The sequence below is a fragment of the Mauremys mutica genome, chromosome 11 (assembly GCF_020497125.1).
Source record: "Mauremys mutica isolate MM-2020 ecotype Southern chromosome 11, ASM2049712v1, whole genome shotgun sequence".
NCBI classification, from domain to species: Eukaryota; Metazoa; Chordata; order Testudines; family Geoemydidae; genus Mauremys; species Mauremys mutica.
The window spans coordinates 6761158-6783827 of record NC_059082.1 but is presented as its reverse complement, the minus strand read 5'-3'; the positions used below and the strand labels follow the sequence as shown (position 1 = coordinate 6783827).

Here is a 22670-nt window from a genome sequence, read left to right as displayed (position 1 = left end):
AAATAGTGATCAAAGCTGAAGACAAAGGGGACACCACCATAGTCCTTTATTGTGATGACTATGTCAACGAGGCTAACAGACAACTCTCTGACATTACGTACTGTAAAGAGCTCATCGGAGACCTCAACGCAATTCACCCAGGAATTTAAAGATACTGACAAATCCTTCCCAAAACAACTTGAAGAAAAACCCTACAACCTCATTGCCCATGAACCCAACTCAAGGGACTTTCTACATGCTTCCCAAGATACACGAACAATGTTAACCAGTTAATCATAAGCATTAGTCATACCAGTTAACCCACCTTAACTGTTAACCCCTGGGCCGCCTGGTCCCAGCCACTCTGCGCCACCCACTGGCCCCATGTCGCCCTGCCAGAGCAGCCCCAGCCGTGCTGGCCAGAGCAGCCTTTTAATCGATTAACCGTTTAAACAAAATATTTTTAATTGTTTAAACAGTTAGCTTTTAAAATGGTATTTACATTCCTAATCTGGACTCATAGAAAACATCCTTAAACCACTCACCATACAAAAGGGCAGCTTTGTCCAAGACGCTGCAGCCTTCCCCAAGAAACCCCAACTTTAACAATCTCCCTCAAACACCATCCTTGCCACCACGGATGTCACCTCCCTATGCACCGACAAACACATACAAGATAATGCACAACCCTCAGAAATCCAAACTCATCTTCACCCATAACAACTTCACTTGTAACAGCAAACACGTTGTCCAAACCAGGGGGACAGCCACGAATACTGGGATGGTTCCTCAATACGCCAACCTCTTCATGGGCCACCTTGAGGAAGAATTTCTGGCAAAATGCACCACAAGACCAATGATATGCCTGAGATAAGCCATGATATTTTCCTCCTCAGACAGAAGATCTAAACTCCCTCGTAGATTTCCATCACAACTTCAAGAGCCATCATTCAGCCATTTCAACCTTTTTTCATTTGCAGATCCCTAAAAAATTTCACATGGAGGTTGGACCCCTTTGGAAATCTTAATACATAGCCTGTGGACCCCCGGGGTCTGCGCACCACAGGTTGAAAACCACTGCACTAGAACACTTCCATACCAGCATCAACTTCCTGGACACCACGATTAGCTTTGACAATGGAACCCCACAAAAGACTATATACAAGAAACCCACCTTACCTCCACAGAGCCAGCAACCACCCCAGACACACCACAAAAATCTGTTATCTACAGCCAGACGCTCAGAGAAACTCCAAAGAGAAAGTCCGGAATATACACCTAAACACACGTAAACCCACCTTCACTAAACAAAGACACTCCACCAGAGAAGTAGATTGGCCTTCAAATAACGTGCAAAACTTGCCAAGTTCATCATTAGAAGCAAACTTCCCACAGATCAGGACACAGCAACTCAAAATAGCAACAGGCCCTGCTAGAACGACAGGTGCAAAACGTGCAGACGTATCGCCACTGCTACAAAGATCAATACCCCTCACAACATTCACCTTTCAAGGTTCATGGGTCCTACCTATGTTTATCACAACATGTGGCATATCTCATCCAATGCCCCAATAACAACTATGTGGGTGTAGCTCGAAAGCTTGTACCTTCCACCAGTAGAAGTTGCTCCAATAAAGGACATTACCTCAGCTATCTTGTCTCTACCTTTTATCGACGCTTACTGAGATATTTGTCTTGACAATATCTTTTGGCACAGAGTTCCACAAAGTTATTGTGCACTTGAATAAATAATAACAACTGATTTTAAATGTATCAGTTTTTAATTGAACTGAGTGGCATCTTATCATGGTATTACAGAAAAGGTAAGTTTGTTTTCAAATGTTGATTAAAAAGTAATTGTGCCAGTTTGAAGCTTGACAACAGCAAATAAGCTACTTTCCCAGGTTTTTACTGTTTTATGACATTATGGTCAAAACAGCATATCTGAAGGATCTGAAATTTCCCAGACGTTTTAAATTTTTTTTCCAAAAAAGTACAGTTGTGATGGAAAAACAAAAACGAATCTGTTGTTTGAGATACTTCTATGCAATCACGTCTTCCAAAAAGGTATTCCCTCTCCACTGATTCCCATTGGGATGCAACGTCAGGGCAAGTCAATGAATTTTCCTAATGACTTGCATGTAAGTCAATAGAAAGGAACAATGAGTTGGAGTTTCCCATTGACCTACATTAGGAGAACATTTCCATGTACATTCACTAGAAAACGATAAGAACGCAGGCTTCCACATTCGTTTGTATAAAGATATTCCGGCTTAACATCTGTTATCGGAAAACAACCAATTATATCAAAGTTTGCTTCTTACCAGGGTAGTATCCAGATGTGTAAGCTATTGAAATGGAAATCAGTTTACACCCTGGCTTCGTATGTGTACACACAACAATGGAGTCTGTTTATGGATCAGAACTAAACTTGTACTGGAACATGCCATTTCATGTAGATGTAGATACTTTTTTTTTTTAAATCCAATAATGTAATTTTTCCTATAACTCTTCTTCCCTTCTGATCCCTCCAGGACAAAACTGTGGGGTGGCCTGGGCTCCCCTCTTTGAGGCAGGCCGTTTGACTCAGCCTTGGGGGTGGAACTCCAGGCCCTACCCTAAAATAGAAAATAGCCTAGTAAACTGAAACCCTAGAGGAGGTGAAGGTGATGGACCCCATCTGTTGAAGCGTGGCCCTTATTTATTGGTCTCATGTCATCACATGGCATCTGCTCACGGTGACACCTCAAAGAGGTTCATTTCACCACGTGACATTTTAGCAACGGTAGTATCCCTGTTATAACATCCTGGACCAGGAGTTAGAGACCAGGATTTACTTGGTTAGATTTAGACTCACACTCGCTTACCAAAATGTATCTTACATATCACCTCTGAATTTGGAACACAGAACTGAATAGAGCATAAAGGAGTCTATGCTGGTTTAACTAACATGGGGAGGACCCAGAAGGCAGCTGTGCAGCTAACAGGAGGATGTAAGAAGATGTATTACATTATGCTTCTCTCCCCATACCCAGTCTACATGACAACAGGGATAAAATGTGCCATTACATGAGATGACAATACCATTCTGCAGATAAAAACTGACCCATATAAGAATCATTTGATGCCCGAGGTGCTTGCACAGCATAAATCCAGTGAATGGATCTATGGCTACGCCAGGACTATGCAGCACAATACTGGTCAATTCAGGTAACCACCCTGGAGTCAATCCCTAAGCTAGGGCTGGGCTATACAAGGGCATGCATGATAGGAGAAGAGATAGCTCAGTGGTTTGTGCATTGGTCTCCTAAACCCAGAGGTGTGAGCTCAATACTTGAGGGGGCCATTTAGGGATCTGGGGTAAAAAAAACCCCAAAAAACAAACAGCCTGGGGATTTGTCCTGCTTTGAGCAGCAGGTTGGGCTAGATGACCTTCTAACCCTGATATTCTATGTTCTTGCTGCTAGAGAGAAATAATGCATCACTTCTGTGTGATGAGCTCAGCATTTGGTAGCCCCAGGAACTGAAAATTTGAGTGTATCCTTAAGTAAACAGATCTCACAAGGTGCCTGGCCTTGTGCCACCTGAGCAAAGCTGAAATGACGGCGGGGGGGGAAGTGCCTGGACATCTCTAAATTGCCCTACAACACTCAAGGACTATGTGTTGCAGAAATCACCTTAGAGACGAAGAAACCTTGGTCAGGCACAGGATGTATTTAAAGAGCTTAACAGCTAAGGACACTAGGGTACAGAATTGCGGCTTAAGGTTACCAGATAGCACCTGTGAAAAAACAGGATGGGGGTGGGGGGTAATAGGCACCTATATAAGAAAAAGTCCCCAAAAACGGGACATCTGGTCACCCTATTGCAGCAGCTTTCCACCGACTCAGCAGGAACCCCAGCTGGTCTGGCCACTGGAGGATCTACCCTGCACACAGGCTCCACTAGTAATGCAGGGTGGCCCCAGGACAGGTGACCAAGGGATCAGTGAAACCCTGCACGCTGGAAATACTTGGCTACTGGAATGGCTCTGAGGGCCACTGACAACAAGTGTAGAAATAGCACAGCCCTAAGCTACGGCAAGCTCAGCTCGGCCACAGCCCGGTCTCTGGCCTGAGAATATGAACTCTGAAAGCTGAGGGAGTCAGGAGAGGTCTGTCATTTAGACCATTAGAGGCATAAGGGCCAGCTGCAAAGTCTGGATCTGGATTTGGATCCAGATTTCTCTAAAGTTTAGGGAACTTGGGATCTGGCATTTAGTGATAAACGTTCTATCCACAGTGCTTGTCAGGCTGCTGCCCATGCCTTTTCTAAAAAGAGGCTGATCATCTTCAATGGCACGAAGTGCACAGAGGTGCATCCACAGAGTCTCTTCATTTGCTCAGGCGTATACAATTTCCATGCAATTCTCTAGTTCCTGGCATTTTGCCATAGCAGCCTTCAGCTGGGCAAAGTCCGTGAGCCTCTGAATATTGCAATATTACAGTACATAGGGTCTCTCTCGCCATCTCTCAAGGTTCTGACACAGCATTTACAGTGCATGCCTCACCGGAGTACGCACAAAACTGCCTTTTCTGATCTGTTCGTTGAAGCATGTGTCTTTCTATTGAGACGCTGTATGCTGAAGAGTCGGAGACACAACGAAATCAGCTGCCATGTATCAACAGAAGAGCAGTGGGCACACTCGGGGCAATTTTTCCCCCTCTGGACTCCAATGTTGGGCATGCAACTGATTGCACCACAGAAGTAGGCATCTGCCAAATCTGTGCATGCAAGCAGCCACATTTAGGTTCCAGTGGGTGCCCAGCAATCCAACCTCCACACAAACCTGCAGGATCCGTGCAAAAATGAGTGTACACTGGTTGTGCATGCAGAAGTGGGTACGCTCAGTGGTAGGCTGGCTGAAAAGCTGCCCTTTGTTAGATCCTCATTACCTGACTCATAAATGAAAATGTGGCAACGGGGGGAGAAATACCTTTATTATCCATTGGACAAAGAAACATTAACATTGGCAACCCCAATTTGTGAAGAGTTGGTTTTATTTTACGGGTTCAGAGCCTTACATTTAATAAAAACCACAAGAACGTCTCTCCTTCAAAGCTTGAAATATATAGTATTCATTAAAACTTGGAATATATCGTTTTTGTTTTATGTATGCACTTGTAGAATGCATGTGCTGTTTATAATTTCATTACACAATAAGTGTATACAGCATGGCAGTATAGAGGTATGTGTGTATATATACACATGTGTACTCACACATTTATATGTGTTTCACAGAAGTATATATGAGGTAAAATATATCTAATATATGTAAGGAGTCTCCCAAGGTTACTAAGGGATGGAATACTTGTTTTCCTCTTCCGTGCTGTTTGGAGTTTTCCCCAGGTCATTTCAACTTTCTTCTTGGCGTCCTCTTTAGCCGAAGATGACTAAAGGAACAGTCTTCATCCTAGAGAAATGTCAAAAAGTCCTGGAGAAAACCCTAAAATGCATTAAAAGACAAGAATAGGAGTGCATGCTGCGTACACACTGTTATGATGCACATATAGCTTGAGATTTTAAAAGTCACATTGTTTGCATCTAAGGCGTGCACCTGTTTCTCCCCATCTGTAATATGCCACCTCTGTATCTCGTTACCGGAAGGCTGAGCAGCAATCCCAACTACTGGAACAGATTCTGATCTCATCTACACTCCCATAAATCCAGAGTAAAGACACTGAAATCAATAGAGTTATTCTGAATTTACAATAGCGTGTCTCAGAGACGGGCCTTGCCTCTTCCGCTCTTTCTAGCCTTGTGTCGTATCATCTTTCCAATTCATATTATACTGAAGTACTCACAGTATCTAATCCATCTCTTCCCCCTCTGCTTGTCAATCATTCCCTCCTGTGACTGGATTGAGATGGTACCTGACAATACAACTAACAGCTTCTGTGCTGGCTCTTTCAGTTCCGGTGCAATTTAAATTTTCATTTAAAAAAAATAAGATTCTAGCCTATGAAGAAAACCTTCCAAAGATGGCCTGATGCGCTGCTGTCTGCCTGCACCTGCCTGTAGATGGCCTGAGACAATGGGCCCAATCTTCACCTCACTTATGCTAGTGCAAATTAGGAGTAACTCCACCAAAATAAGTGGAGTGACGCAGATGTAGAACTGGCTTACGGGAGCTCAGGACTGGGCTGGAGAGCTCTAGGAGAAGCATTAAACTGCTGAAATGTGAAATTCTGCCAATGATCTAACAAACATTATATTATAATGAAGCTCAGTCTCTCCCCCATCTTGTTAGCAGACCCCTCTCTCCATTTCATGATTGCTTGGCCACTTCTCAACACATTATTGATTATGGTGCTACTGCTATGCCTAGAGTTTTACATGAGGTCCCTGCCCCGAGGATCTTAGAATTCAAACAAGAGAGACATGATGAGAAATGAGAACCAGTTGTGGTGTAGACAGAGAGGAAGCATGAACAATGGAAAACAGAGAGGACGATTTCTCTAATGCCAGATATTTACCAAGGATGCAGATCATTTATTTGGTTTCCCTCCTTGGTATTTTCTTCTTCTTCTTCTTCTTCATTTTTAATATGAGCAGGTGCAAAGAAAGAAGCAGAAAGCACCCGAGTTGAGAGTAGTGACAGACAATACGAGAGGAGTCAGTTTGGAGGAAGGGTTTGAAGGAGGCAGATATACGTGGCTTGTTGCTATTTGCCAGCATTTGTGTGTTAGACATGCATTTATGGGCATCGAAATCTGAAATAAGTCCAAGTCAGTGCCCAGCAGCCACATCCCCATCCTTGGCTAGCCACCAGAATGCCTTTTATGGGATCTTTTCTTGTCTACAAATTAAAATCCAACTCATCTTACTCTCAGAAAGCTCCAGCTGACATCTTCATGGGGCCTTACCCACAACCTCCCGGTGAAGCAGAGCTCACTTCTGCACAGCAAGTAGCGTCTCTTTGTTTGGTGTTCAGGTAAATTGTCTCAGCACATTTTGCATCAAGAAGCAGAGAGCCCTATACTCTTATGTAGCCTTGTTCTTAATGAGCTAAATTCTTTCACCATATTACACCCTGGAAAAATCTCTACTGGGTACTAATTCTGTATTGTGCTGACATTCACCTTATGGCTAAGAACTGCAATGGCCACATCTATACAGAAGTTACTGGGATACGTCTGGCCCTGACGCACTGGAGCCAACGGTTTACCATGGGGTTGTATGCAGTGTAAGCCAGGGCAAAATTCATCTTGGTATTTTGTTTAAGATATAAAGCTTGGCAAGCCGCAGCTGTGTGAGGAACGGGCAACAGATATGCCAAAGCAGAGGATTCTGAACGCATCTAATACGTCTCCTAGGAGCAGCGACACTAAGTGTCACCGTTCCTCTGTCCCTGAGTCAGGATGACTGGGGGGAAACTTGACAGCAACAGATAAGACATTGCACATGGAATATCCTATGGAGGGGAAACGACATCTTTTTCCTGTCACAGTAACTTTAGTCAGTTTTAATAGCCAAACACACTCATTTCTTCTGCAGATACTTACAGTCCTGGACAGCATAGGTCCTCTCCTGTCAATAAGATTTCACCAAAACAGCCACCGAAGCATCCATATGAACATGTTCCACTGTACATAAACTTGGCTTCAGTCTTATTCTCAGTGATCACCCAAACCTAGTGCTCTACGTTTTGATGGAACAGGGATGCCACAGAGTCTGTTCTTGCAGCTCCTTTCAGCCTGCTAGATAGACTATTTTATCCTTGAACAGGAAACTGCTGGGTGTGGCAGATGGGAGCTCCACAATGCCAATTTTCCACTGGTGTAAAGTCCATTAAAGACCCTATGTCAGTGAGGAAACTTAAAGTAGCAGCCGCTCTATGTGGTGTTAAAACCAGGTCCGATCCTCAGAGTCGGGGAGACGTAACTGGCTGTCCCCAGAGGGCAATGGGAAGAGGAGTGGAAAGTGGAGCAGGCCCTCAGCCGTACTAGAATTTGGAGACTGCAAAGGTGGCTTCAAGCCATCTCTGGCCCACCCCTCTGTTTCGCCACCAAGTGCAGGAACAGAGCAACTCAAAATCTGGCGTTTGAAAGATATCTCTACACTACACTGCAGTGAAAGACCCGCAGCATGGCCATGACCGTCAGCTGACTCAGGCTTCGAGACTCGTTGCCACGGGTTTTTTATTTCAGTGTAGACATACTCTAAGTCTCTCCTTGTCAACACTCAAACCAAACCTGGTTTCACTGAACTTAAAATAAGTCACAAAAACGTTTCTGTTCTTAGGAGAGTCTTTTAGAACAACATTTTACAGATGAACTAGATGACAAGAGCTCCTTTAAACAGCAGCAATCGGGGAAAAAAATGTGAATTAAACTCAGTGGAGGGAGAATGGGATATTTAGCAAGGCTTACTTGTCCATTACAAATTGCAGCTTAGTGGTTAATCTTTGTTATACAGGGCGATGTTGTTTTTAAAGACATTAGGTCTGTACGATGATGCCTTCAAGCTTCAAAGAGCCTGGAAATTTATTACCCTGATACAAAATACGTAAACGTGCATGTGCTGATTTAAGGGAATAATGCCAAAAAGCCCTACCCAGCCTGCCCCAACCTTGTCCAAAAATCACCAAGTTTTATGAGGCATGCGTGGCTGCTGGCTACTGCTACTGAACTCAGAGCTTTGGGTCAAGGATTTTAAAGTTTACACCCCCCATCTCTACGCTGAAAGGAAAAGGATGACTGGTTTACTTCAGAATGCTAAGTGAATAACCTTGAAGGGTATCTACCCTGCCCACCCCATTGCAAGGATTTATTAGCCCTTTTCCTTAAATACTACAGCAAAGCTTCACATCCACTGAAAGCAGAGTTGCAATCTGATTCACTAACTTGAAGTCAATGGCCCTATTTCAACTATATCTGAAATAGGCCCTTTCTCCTCATATCATTGATATTTCAATTTCAAATTCATAATCGGAGTGCTTTCCTGAGGGAAAACACACCCCCTCCTATGCATTTCTCTTGAAGCAAAAGAAGAGGCCGTGGGGATAAACCATGGTCATCCGCTGTCTGAAATGCTCAGAGATCTGCCCCTTCAGAAAACACTACAGTGACTGAAAGCTATTGCAGCTCATGACTGTGGCCTGTCAAACAGGGTTTGGTGGTTTCTATCCAGTTTCCTGTGGACAAGTGCCTTCCATCACAAAGAGAATTTTCCCATTGGGGACACTAACTGGCAACCTCCACAGAGAGGCCAAGGTACGAACAGGCCCCAGAGGTTGAACTGAAAGATTCGGTCAGTCCAGGTCAGAGCTTTGCGGCTGGGAAGAAGCTTCTTGTTCCGTGAGCAAAGCAAGGACTTGCTCTGTGGGGCTGTTAATCAGCTGCCTTCAGGAGGACCAGTGTCATCCAAAGAAAGTACACTACGGCCTTCTTCAGGAATGGCTGCAGACACCAGAGCCTGTGCTCACGTTACTACAGTATTTTGGCTCCTGGGGAACATGGAGATCTTTGTTTCACGTGTAGGGGTTTAGGCCCAGAGCCTCAATGGGAGTTCAGTGCCTGAATACCTTGGAGGACCTGGGCTTTAGTCTTTGTTAAAACAAGTGGTTTAAGGTTACAATGCAGCGTTGGCCTGATCCTGAGACGGGCCAGGCATTCAACTCCCATTGGCTTCTGCGCTCCTCTCCTGTAGCTGGCTGCCAGCGTAGGGATCACCCTTGCCACAACCCTTTCCCCGGCCTCACCCCCTGAGCCAGGAACCAGAAAAGCGAGTGGCACAGGAGCAGCTCCGATTGCTCTAAATCACCTGTGGATCCCCTCTATGCAGATGGGCTGGTTTTATTCTACCTCATGCTCCCCCTCAAAGCAGCTACCCCAGCTCACACCAGCTCCAAACTGAGACCCAGAGCACCACCTGGCAAATAGCCTTTACTTCCTTCACTGCTAGGGTCTCATCCCGCAAGACATGCGCACAGAATTGAGGGGGTGAGGGGGGATTCTAGGCACAAGGCCGCCCAAAGTCAGGCCCCACTGAGGTGATCAAAAGAACTCGTGTGAGGAAGCCACTGGCACTACACAGCACAAAATATCGCAGAGGTCTCCACAGTGAATTTGGATAGGGACAGAAACAGAAAGAAAATCCACAAACATACCCCACTTGCTGGAAAAGACTCTCCTTTGGTACATTATCAACTCTAAAGAGCCTTTCACCTGCAACAGGTCACACAACCAACAGAGGAACAGCTACATTTAAACTCCAATAACTTCCAGTTACACAATATTAGGCTGTGTAGCATAGGGGGTGAGATAGAGCGTGAGCTGCTTTTGATTTGCCGGTACAATACTGCCAGGATAAGGAAGTCCATTAGCTCCTTGCCATAAGAAGACAGTTGAATTCTATGTAACATCCGACAGCACAACACAGAGCAGGAAAAAGGGGGAGCAGTAAGACGACATGATCTAAAATATTCAAGTACATTGATCAGCCCCATAAACGGCGTTGCTATCCGCAGATTTCCCAGCATCAGATCTCGCAAGCGTTAGGCCTCCTTACCTTCCCCCAGCGTGCTCACCACCATGACTTCAGAGGCTTTGCTGGCACCCCGGGAGGTATAAGCCTTTATATAGAAGCTATAACTGGTCGAGGGCTCTAAATCCGTCACTAGCTGCTGGAAGGTGCTTTTGCTAACAGCCTCCTGGTATTCCATCTCCACGGGGTCTGAAATGCACAAGAAAGGGAAAGCAGAGAGCCATTAGGTTTCCCTAAGAGGGAATGATGGGACGGACAAACGTTGCAGCAACAGTTTACTAAGTCGTAGTTTTGCATCAAAACAAGGAACTGCATTTGCCTGGGCCTGATTCTGCTCACAATGGGAGTTGGACTGGGCCCATATAGCTTCACTTTCCCCTCCCTCTTAGAGGAAATACCAGAACTCAGTTCCTTATATTTAGCTATCAGGCCATATGGAAGGCTTGGTATCACTTTTCTGATATTCTGCTTATTCTTATCTCTTATTCACTGCCCTGCACACAAAGATTAATCCTCAGGGAGATGCAGATGACAGGGATGAGATAACCTGATCATCTCTCTAGCTAGTCATTTACATGCCCCTTATCACCACACCATAATATTCAAGTGCCTAGGAGAAGGAGCATCAGGTTTTTGTCCCATACCTGCAGCTTTCCTTATGTGCAGCACATAACCGATGATCTCCTTGGTGTTCTGCAGAGGTTCGCTCCAGGATACCTGGACAGTGGTTGCGGAGACCGTCTCGGCTTTCACATTCTGCGGAGGGCCAGGCAACCCATCCGCCCACAGCACCGTCAGGCGTGCGCTGGCTTGGGTGGAGCCGGCGCTGTTCTCAGCGATGCACTGGTAGATGGCTTCATCCTCCTGACTGATCCCGTAGATTGTGAGCGTGCTAAAAATACAGGCAGACAAAACAAAACAAGATATTCTGAGCCGAGCGCCTTCCTAGGACTATCTGGCCCCTTCAAAATCCTACCCGCCTGCCACAGTGAGGTCCATCCGGATGGGTCTGAGAAGACGTCACGAACGCCTGAGACTGACTGAGGGACTGTTGAAATAAATCCCATTTGGCATTGCTTGCTGAGCCAAACAGGAGCTATAAATAGGCTCCCAACCCTGCATCTGCATGTTGATGATTCCAAGAAAAGGAAAAGCCCAAGGAGAAGGAAGAGGAGGAGACATTATCCTGATTTTGTAACCATATCTGTGTCTTGAATGGAAGAGATTGTGGTCGCCTCTAATTAAAGTTACAAGGGAAGAGGCACGCCCCAAGGGGCTGCTGCCCATGGGCTGTGGAGAAAGAATTAGACACTAACACTGTAGGTCGCAGTCACAGGATGGGCGACTGTGTCCTATACCGAGCAGTGACTCTGAGACCGACTTAGGGGTCACGGAGGAAGCCAGTGGAACATGGGCTCCCAGTACAATGCGGTGGGGCTAAGAGGGAGAATGCAATCCTCAGCTGTATAAACAGGCGAATATCGAGGAAGAGGAGCGAGGTGGCATCCTCACATCTGATCCATGTTCATCTTCTTGCATAGAACCTGCCCTCTCTCAGTGGAATCTCAGTCTGCCCTTCCCCCCAAGCTCAGCTGAGTTGCTTTCAGCACAACTCTTTACCCCTGAGATATTTGCCAGTCATTTGCTATTTCAGCCTAGAGATGAGACCGGTGCTTCATGATGGTGGGAAGCAATCCGAGTTCAGCAGAGTGAGTATGCAAGACAGCACAGGGATTGCGTGAATTTTGAGCCCTACTTTCAGTAAGATTTTAGTCCCACTAAAGAGCCTGATTCTACAAGAAGGCAAGAGCCACCAGACAGGTGCTGAGCTCAGCTGGTGCCAACTTCAGCTATTAACGGTGCTTGGTGCCTTGCAGAGATGGGCCCTAAACCTGCCTGTGTCTATTCACATGATGTTAACTTGGGTAGGAAGGATCATCATAATAGCTACCGGCAATGAGCTGGCAAAGGCAAAGCACGTGAAATTTAAGCCAAGTCTAATCAATCCCCGTCAGAAAGCCCTCTGGTGATGATGTAATTGTATTATAGCACATTATAGCAGTCTTAGGGTAACATTAGGATTAGCCCACTTATCCTGCGGGCCTGTAGCTTCATCCTTTGCCTTTGTGTGCTGAAAAACAGGATCATTTCAAACCGAAATCCAGAGCCTGTGAGCCTGTTCTCAGGTTTTCAAAAAACCGCCGTGTGCATTTCTGATGCTCGTGTCTGAAAGCACCGATTTCATACTGCGATAGTTGGAACTGCTCTTCAAACATATTGCAGGGATGGGGGTGGGGGGACTGCTTATTGGTTTAGGGGCTGTTTTCAGTCACAATCATTTCAGAAGGGAAAAAAACCCGGTCATGCTCCAGATTTCTAAAATGCTGGTGGCTCTGTTCATTGACGCTCACGCCCCAGTCCTGCCAGCGTGACAGGATGGTTGTTCATTGGCTAGGTGGTAATAAGACGGATTAGACTCCATTTACACCTCAGGTAGTTGAAGTGAATTGCTGCTTCAAGAACTGCACGGTTTTATGACAAGGGCCATTTATAACTGAGACAATTTCATATCCAATGGGGTGGAACAGCTGCCCAGACTCAGACAAACAGAGCCAGCGACTATCGATTTCAGAAAGAAAAAAAAAAAAAGAGGACACACTTGTTAGTAGCAACCTGCCTATTTTGCTATTTACTGTTCAAAACAGCAGGGGTGGCCAACCTGAGCCTGAGAAGGAGCCAGAATTTACCAATGTACATTGCCAAAGAGCCACAGTAATATGCCGGCAGCCCCACATAAGCTCCCCCACCCCGCTCCCAGCTCCTCCCACCCACCAGCAGCCTCGCTGATCAGCGCCTCCCCCTCCCTCCCCACAACTCCTGATTAGCTGATTCATGGGGTGCTCTGGGGTGGGGGGGGGGAGCGAGGGCACGGCAGGCTCAGGGAGGGCATTGGAAGGCATGGAGTGGGGGCAGGGCCTGTGACAGAGCCAGGGGCTGAGCAGTGAGCACCCCCCGGCACATTGGAAAGTTGGCACCTGTAGCTCCAGCCCCAGAGTCGGTGCCTATACAAGGAGCCGCATATTAACTTCTGAAGAGCCGCATGTGGCTCCGGAGCCACAGGTTGGCCACCCCTGAAAACAGCATTTTAATAACTTTCATCTCTCAAAAGGGGGAGAGAGTGGGGCAGACAATAACATGCTCTGGTCTTTCAAGCTCTAACATATTTCCTCAAAAATGAAACTTGGAACAAAAAGAGATTAAAGTCACTGCGATCAAATGGTTACAAGAAATCACAAGTAAATATCCAATACATCAGTCTTCAAAGACCCTCGGTCACTGTACTCTTACAATGTTCTTTTTACTACCTAATAGGAACTGGCAGGCAGCCTTTGAAGCTAGAATAAACTGGAATTGCTTTTAACAACCTTGATGCAGTAGCTCAAGGAGGTTACAAACAAAATATATTTATAACTGCGTTAATCCAGTTACTATTGTGTTAAAAAGAGGGAAGTTGATGCTTTTTTTCAGCCTGCTCTGAAGATGCAAATTCCTGCTAAACTCAGCATGAGAATACATTGTATGGGAGCAAATGCTGGAACCCTTATTTTAAAAAATAAGAGAAGGTAATAGTTCAAATCACTGCTGTAAATTGTAGTGTTCTGGACCATAGCTAGAATACTAAAATACTGATATATAAGGTTACCTTCTATTAGCCTTAAATGGAGTTACTTGAACTCATCAAGGGGAGAACACGGCCCTGTGTGTGGAGGAATGTAAGACGAGTTAAAGGGAATATCCATCCACTTAGAAATCCCACTGACTGGCCCCCACTTTATTAATGTTTCACACTAGCCGCTGTAAATACTGATCACCAGAGGCTTGTAAAAGAGCCAGACCTCTCTGAACAGCATCCACAGGTTATCTCCATGGCTGATGTCAGGCACTAACATGGAGCTCTGAGTTCAAGAGCAAAAGGAATTGACTAGGGGGCCGGCGCTCGGTCCTGGTGGGTAAAATGACTCCAGCAAACTCCTCTGGCCAGCCAAAAAAGTGCAGAAGAGTGTCCTGTCCCAGCCTCTCCTCTCTGGGGGGGAGGAAGGTTCCCACAGCATGGGGCCTCGACTGGGAAGAGTGAAAGGGAGAAGAACATGTTTATGAAATCATTTCCATCTGGTGGGAGAGGTACAGTGTATGGCATCTTCACACCATTTCTAGCTCACGTTCAAGGGCAAATAACAAACCATTGAGGTAGTTTACACAGGTCTCTGTTCGAGATGAACCCTAACCAAATGCACAGATCCAGTCCCCCACTCTGGGAAAGCTCAGACATGGTGTTAAACCCAGTGCCTGAGCCCCATCCCTAGCTGATGTCAGGAAGTTACCGGTACATTTACATCCGCCAGGACTGGACAACGTTGGAAATATTTTTACTAATCCTTGAACTGGCATTTTAACCTACCATGTTCTACTGGATGTTTCTCATCACCTGACAAAATCCTGCTGGGTGTATATTTTCACAGAGGATATTTTTCATTCATTATTGTATGTAAACTCTGCTTACCGCTGTACCACATGATATAGTTATACATCGGGGTGGCCACATACATGTTGCGTTGTATTTATGCTTATTTGCCTGGTTGTTCTTGTGATGATTTCCTGAGTTCAGTTCAGTACATTTGACAGGTTTTGAATGGGTGGTGCGTTGGCTTACTTGTAACGTAGCAGCAACTTTCATTGGAGCATAATGTCTCTGGGTTTCAGTGACACTTGTATAGTGTATGTCAAAATCAGCATGCAATAAATGATTCCTGAACCAGAAACACACACACACACACACACAGACCCTTTGGTATGTGAGAAATGCTCCAAGTCTAACCACATCCTCATTTACTACCAGATCATGGCATTAAAAAAACCATTTTATTACATTAGGGTGAATGTTAGAGATAAAGAAACGCTGGTGATGATTCTGATCTCAGTTACGCTGGAGAAAAACTGGAGTAACTCTGCTGAAGTCTGTGAAATTACATGACTTTAAGTAAGGTCAGAATCAGGCACATTGTTTATGTCAGTGAAAAACCGTAAGTAGAAAATGTAAATTCCAAATAACCCAGCATTGCCTGATTGTATATCATAATGAATGATTCTTTTAATTGTAACAAAAATATTGGTCTTCCTATATTAAAATTCATTATTGCTGTTGATTTAACATTCATATTTCTGCCCTGTAAATCATCCGGACTGGCACACACGAGCAAATGTTTAACAGCCATCTATTTATGTCCTAGGCCTTTGTTTCCTTGGAAACATTGTAAATGGAATACGAAATGGGGTGGTTTCAGCTGATATGGTGATTTCAGTGAATCAAACCGTAAGCTCCCTTCATAGCCATAGGCTCAATATAGCTGATTAGGGGAAAAGAAGGCCCAACGTGTAGCTAAACTGTGTCAACAAGAGATGACTTCCACAAGGACAGATGGTGGACAGGCGGGATTATGCAATTCAAAAGCTGTATTTGCAGCTTTGCATAAAACAGATGATGTGAGACAGGAGCAGGAACGCCGCTTCCGTCTGCAGCGTCAATATTGGGATTATTCTCCTGAATTCGCTGAGCATCTGTGTACCTAGGAACAGCCTTATCCAGGCTGGCTCTGAAGCAGAGGGGAGCGCGGAACCTCCCGATTGCAGACAAAATGACACAGAAACAATGGGAAGCATTTAGCTTCCACTGACATATAGCTGGGTTTAATATACATTTTAAATGTAGGAAGAGAGACAGTGGAAGACAGTGGGAAGTCAGGGTTGGGAAGGGAGACGTGCCCTTTTTTCATATGGCCACTTGCAAAGCAGCACTCAAGGGCAACGTCCAAGTCTGACGTCCACTCTGGGACTTCCAGTGACATGGAATGAATCAAAGCTGCCCCACCAGAGAAGGCTCTTAGAGGGCAGTGGTTCACTAGATGGTCTGTGGTTTGGATGTCTTCCCTGAGAGCTTCCTGTAATGGGGAGCCTCTGAAAATGTTAGGAACTGGCCCCTATTTAACCAGACCTGTACCTCATGCCCTGCTCTCCGACATGTATATAGCTTCTGAAAACAAAAAGCCAACTCTCTGTTGCAACATGCTGAGGAAAATCACATGACACCAGAGGAGAAGATGCTGATCTAATCCCAGGGTCTGCAATCAGCCAGTTTCTAATTTATGCCTTGGCACCAGATGGCATGTGAAAGAGCCTCCAACTCATATCTAATTCACCAATCCCCGCAGTATCCAGGTGTCAGATACCTAAACAAGTCGCACCAATGCTGTCAGCAAAAGAGATCAAAACTCTCCACCTCTCCCTCAACTCCTCAGTGGATCCACACTCGGGGGTTGTCTTCCAGAAGAATGTGATTTGGTCTTTCTGCAGTTGCATTACTGGGGGAAAGCGGGTTGAGAGAAATGGTAGGGCTTGGCGATCCTGCTGATCTTTGGTGGCGGGAGATTCCACAGCACTTTACCGCAAATGCACTGCCCCCAAAAGGTCAGATCAACCTCAAGCCAAGATCCTAGTTACAACTCTTAATACGAGGGCCTATTCTGCCTAAGGGATCAGAGCACTGCATCCAATTCAAGTCCAGTCTGTGGCTGCCCGTGGTAATGCTAAACAGGCTCTGTAGATTAGAGCAGGTGGCTTATTGTTCTTTACCAGTGAAATTCTTTACTGCCAAAGTCCAACACCGGTGGTCTCGAATGTGTCACAGCAATATAATAAAAGCTGAGCAACAGCAGTTCTCAGAGTGGAATCTGAACAGCACAGCAACACAAATCACAGGTTGAATTTGAAATTAAAAACATTTGTTTCTTTTATCTTTAGTGCTGGTGAAAAGTGCTGGACTGATGTCTGCCTCTAGCCACAGAACAGGTACAGCTCGGGCTGTGGCAGGCTTCCCCAAGAGTGGTCTGCCAACACTCCTCAATGCGGGCTGGGAGCGGTTATTTGATTTACCTCAGTGTTCATGAACTGTCTCTCTAAGTTTTTTACAATGCACCCATCTCTCTAGTACCTAGATGCAGCATACAGGAATAAGAATCATATAACATCTGAACCATATAATGGATCCTGTTCACCCTGGCTAGGTTTCGGTACTCTTCCCTGGAGGTGTTTTCCATATTTATTTGTTCTTTGACTCCTGTCATTGCAGGAAGGTTTTTGCATAAGAAGATGGCCTTTGCGCAGCAACAGAGCAAGACTTGGGATCATCTCCAGCAAAGAGACCCACAGTCCTCCAAGAACTCTCCGCCTCCACCCCTACCACCTCCTACCAAAAGTCTCATCCCAGGCAGCCAACAGCATCAACATTCTTGGTAAGTTCAGCTGTCCTAGTGGGTCAAGAATGGAAAGATACCCATGGAGGGCCTTAAAGAATAGGACCAGTGCCTTGATTCTGACCCAGATCGCCCTTCCCCCAGTTGAAAACAGCCTACGCTCCAGCAAGCATCATGTTGCCAGTCCAGATGAAATTATATTATCTCCATTAAAACTGGATCTGCCTCTGGCTGTTTCAATATTAGAAAGTGGCTTGTCTCAACACGTCTGCTGGCAGATTATCTTAGTGGAATGCTAGCAGAGTAAAAGGGCAGGCCACACAACTGCTGAGAGATAGCCACTGTATACCTGACCCTTTCTCCTGTGTTTTCAGAGAGCATTTCAGAGGGCAAAGTGTGAGGTGATTAGCTGCCATTTTAAACCAAACCATGTTGTCCAGATGCTGGAACTTCCAGTCCAAGAGGTCCCTGGGGATGCTAAGCGATCAGGCTCTGGGTAGGCATACCCTGTGATATTTCACAGGCACCATATGCCTTACCAATAGGACCCTGATATCACTGTGTTCTGCCATATTAAATAACTAAACTTCCTCACTGAGTCATAGCTTGTGAGATTTTACACCAGCAGCTAACATTCCTAGAGCAGACTCTCATGTCTGAAGAAAGAAGATTCTGCCAACACCGAAGACAGCATGCAGCTAAAACCTCTGCCTTAGAGACTTTTTAAAACTTTTCTTTCCTGGAGGTTTACAAGTGCGAGTTTGAGAGTGGTAGATGATTAGGGCCAAAGATAGCCATTAAAAATGATCAACAGAGGCCACAGATGATGTGTTACTTTGAACTAGGTCACAGACAGTGGGTCGATACAATTATTAAATTTTCAACAACACCTAAAAACCTTAATGAGGTGTAGAAATTGAGGGCAGAGAAGCAGGCAGAGTGCTTATCCTAGGAAAAAATGCTGTGCTTCCCATAAGGTACAATATATAAGGAACTAGTAACCTCAAAATAAGGTTCGTTCTCTCTCTCACGCACACACACGCACGCTGAAAAAAACAACACAACCTGACCTGCGGCTATCACAAATGGACTGCCAATATCCTCAGTGGAAGCACCTATCATAGGTGCTGGAACTAGGGGTGCTGGGGGTACAGCAGCATCCCCTGGCTTGAAGTGGTTCCATCATATACAGGGTTTACAATTTGGTTCAATGTCTCTCAGCACCCCCACTATATAAATTGTTCCAGTACCCTGCCTACACACCAGTGGTCCCCAACCTTTCTGTTGCAATAGCATAGTCATGTTCCCAGAAGAGTGTGGTGGGCGCTGGACGACCAGCCGCTGAAATGCCGCCGAGAAGCAGCATCATAGAGAAGTGTTGCCGCTGAAATGCTGCCGAGAACCAGCGGCATTTCAGCGGTGACGCTTCTTGGCATTGCCGCTTCTCGGTGGCTGGTTGTCCGGCGGCCGCGCTCCTTGGCGGTGGGTTGTCTGGCAGGAGTGCTCCCTTGTCAGTAGGCAGGTGCTCATAAATGCCCCAGCGGGCGCCATGGCGCCCGCAAGCACCGTGTTGGGGACCACTGGCCTACACCATGGTAATCTCTATCATGCCTAAGTTCTCAGGGGGGTTACCTAGCAGCAAGTCAGATGATAATTCATCAAAATATGAGGCTCCGCTCCTCGAAGAGGCCATTGGTAAGCTCCAGTTTGCCTCTTAAATATTTACGGGACCAATTCTGCCTGCTTTTGCCATTGTGAACCCCACCAAAATCAGTGAGGCTGCAGCAGGTGTCATTTGGAGCAGAATCTGGCCCTGTTTCCCAAAGTTGTTGGTTTTTTTTTTTTAATTAAGAAGCTCAAACAAAAGCAAAATGTCGAGCTGCTATGTGACATCCCCCTCCCCTTCACACAGCAGCAGAGTGGCTCTGGCTCGAAATGCCTGAAATATGCAAGTGCCCTTTATTTCTCCCTGTGAACAGAAAATCTGTCACGTTGGGACATCTGCTCTTTGGAAACTTTTCCGCTCCTGCCAGACTGATGGCAACATTAACGCATCAGACGATATGAGATGCCAGAACGCTTTCTGCTGGCCACTAAAGATGCTCAGTGAGCTGAGAGCTCAATCAAATTTTTGCACAATGCACTGACAGGCATTGATAAAAGTGGGGAGCGGGGTTGTTGTCAATTCACACCACGCCGATCTGAAGTGGGGGGTGGAGAGGAACAGGAGGCTTCAGCCCTTCAAAAGCAGCATATTCACAAGCTGTCTCTTGGTTCACAGGCAATCAAGATGACTGATCTCACTCGGGTCAGAGGTCTAGGCCAGTGACCAGAGCTCGGCTTTCCAAAGTGAAGGAAACCTCTTCACTGATTCAGCGGCACAAAGGAAAAGAGGGGCCTACTTGGAAAGGTATCAGCATGTGCACACACACAAAGAGGCTCGCTCCCGATCAGGAGAAAATGTGATGTAACTAACGCAGAGATTGGAGTGTGACTACTTGTGGGAGCCTTTTCAGTTTTGTTGATGGCAAGAATGTACCAGTCAGCATTCAGGTGCATGGCAATTGCCCATTCAAAAAGTCTCCTACCACATGCTACGGCCAGCATGACTGTATTTGTGATGGTCTGCCTCGGAGACGACTGTACAGATGAATAACTGACAGGGAATGGGTGTCACAGAGAGTTTAAATGACTTGTCCAAAGTCAGCATCAGAGCTGGGAACAGAACTCAGGAGCCAGGTTCTCTGTTGATGTCAGAAGGTACAATTCCATTCACTTCTGTGGTGCTGTGTCTTCTTACGCCAGCAGAGAACCTGACACAAACTGCTTCCTGATTCCTGGATCCCTGCTCTAAACAGTAGACAATGGCCAATGACAGGTTTTTCTTGATTACATAGTTTGATGGCAATGGGTTTTATACAAACAAGAGGAAGCACTTTTTCACACACCGCACAGCTAGCCTGTGGAACTCATTGCCATGGGATGTTGTGATGACCAAAAGTATAACTGGACTCAAAAAAGAACTGGAAAAGTTCATGGAGGATAAGTCCATCAATGGCTATTAGCCAAGATAGTCAGGGATGCAACTCCATGCCGGGGCAACCCTAAACCTGTGACTTCCAGAAGGTGGGTTCTGTACATTCTCCCAAACCTCTGTCACCTTGGAGACGGGACACTGGGCAAGATGGAGCATGGTCTGACCCAGTATGGCAGTCCTTATGTCTGTTTGGGTGCAGGTGCGCTGGTTGGGTGTGTGTTGGGGGCGGGGTTAAGATATAAAAGGAGGAACGGAAAAACACGCAGAGCTGTACAAGGGACCCCACTACAAATGTATTGTTTTCCATACATAACCAACACAAGAGTGAGTTATAACACTGAATCAGCAAGTTATTCATACGCCAGCTAGATGGAACAGACCACTGAGAAAAATCACAGCAGCAGCAAAATAATCATTGAGACACATGAGATGGGAGAGACCGAGGTCCATCAATGTCAGCTGCCCTGTAATTGCTGCAAATCCATCTTGTGGGATATGACCACTGATCCTAATGCACGATCCCTGCTCAGTGCAGAGAAGCCTGAGTTATGATGATGCCCCACTGTTGGCTTTGTGCTCTGTTCGAGGGATTCTACGGCCCATGCTGCAGAGGCAATTAGGTTGCAGAGCAGGTTTTACATATTCCTTCAAAACAAAAATCAAACCCATACATTATCTTTAAGTGAGGAGCAGCTGCTTAACATCAAGATCCTCCCTGCACCTTCTTGTTCTTCCTTATTTTTCATGCTTCTGGGAACTGAAATATACTTTAGCATGCAGCTCCCTCGACCCGTAATCGGAGAAGTTCGCCAACTGCACTCTAGACTTGAAACACAGGGGCCTAATTGTTCCCCAAATTTGTGCACGCAGTTCAGTCACGTCAGCGGGATTTTGCTGGGACCATGAACCCCTATTTGTTTTCATAACAAGCCAATGAACTATTTCACTCCCCTTGAAGGGGCAGTTATTCTCCTCAGCCATAGCAATAGGTAGCTTGCTTGCATTTGATATCCAAAAGCTGACAATGCAGCGTATACAAGAGCAGGTGGATAGGGACTAACATCTGTTAGAAAGATATCCGGTGTATTGCATGGAAGTCAGCACAAGGAGAAGGAACAAATCTTCCTCTACATTTATTTACAATGTATTATTTTCTCCGATGAGGGTTTAACCCACCCCACTCTGGTAGTAAGTCATTCAAGGGATACTGACAACAGGAGCTCAACACATAAAAGTAACAGAGTTTAAAGGGGGACAGTTCATAAGCTAAGGTCACTGAGATAGCAAAAACCACCTGAGCCCTGGGTTGTGCTGATGCCCTTTTTCAGTGGAATAATTGAAACCCCTTAATTACCATTTTGTAAATAAAATCTTCCTGAAAAATCAATATTTAGAGCCTGCCTTCTCTGTAGATGTTGGCCTTTGTTACTTGCTGTTATGGCAATTGCAGCCTAGCTAAACCTCTGAACCTGATTTATTTCTAGCCTGAAAATGACCCCCTGGAACCTACTGAACACTTACTGGGTCAAATGATGAAAAGCAATAAACCTTTCATAGTGGCAATTTTGTTATTATTTCTTGCCTCATCCTCTCCTGGTATATTTCAATCTACCAACCTCAAAGGCATGATTTTGAAAAGTGCGCGAACTCACCTCTACCGTCCAAGAGAACCACCCGTTCGCCATGGTAGCGATATGTTTTCTTGCCGATTGCATTGACTACAAAATTGTCAGAATTTGCCAGCAACGCATTATACTCCCCCTTCCATCTTTGGGGAAACTATTCCAGCCGGTGGGTTTGTAACTATTTAAGAAGCACTC

General features: G+C 45.6%; 1 protein-coding gene across 1 annotated transcript in view; it reads right to left on the bottom strand.

The window, feature by feature from the left end:
* The window catches only part of IGDCC3 (immunoglobulin superfamily DCC subclass member 3), a 176288-nt gene that overhangs the window by 9528 nt on the left and 144090 nt on the right, over window positions 1–22670 (bottom strand). Inside the window, exons 8-9 of the mRNA XM_044978899.1 lie at window positions 11151–11398; window positions 10531–10695 (exon numbers count right to left, since the gene is read on the bottom strand). Of these exons, the coding sequence (XP_044834834.1) occupies window positions 10531–10695; window positions 11151–11398 (413 nt within the window). The remainder of the gene's footprint in view (window positions 1–10530; window positions 10696–11150; window positions 11399–22670) is intronic.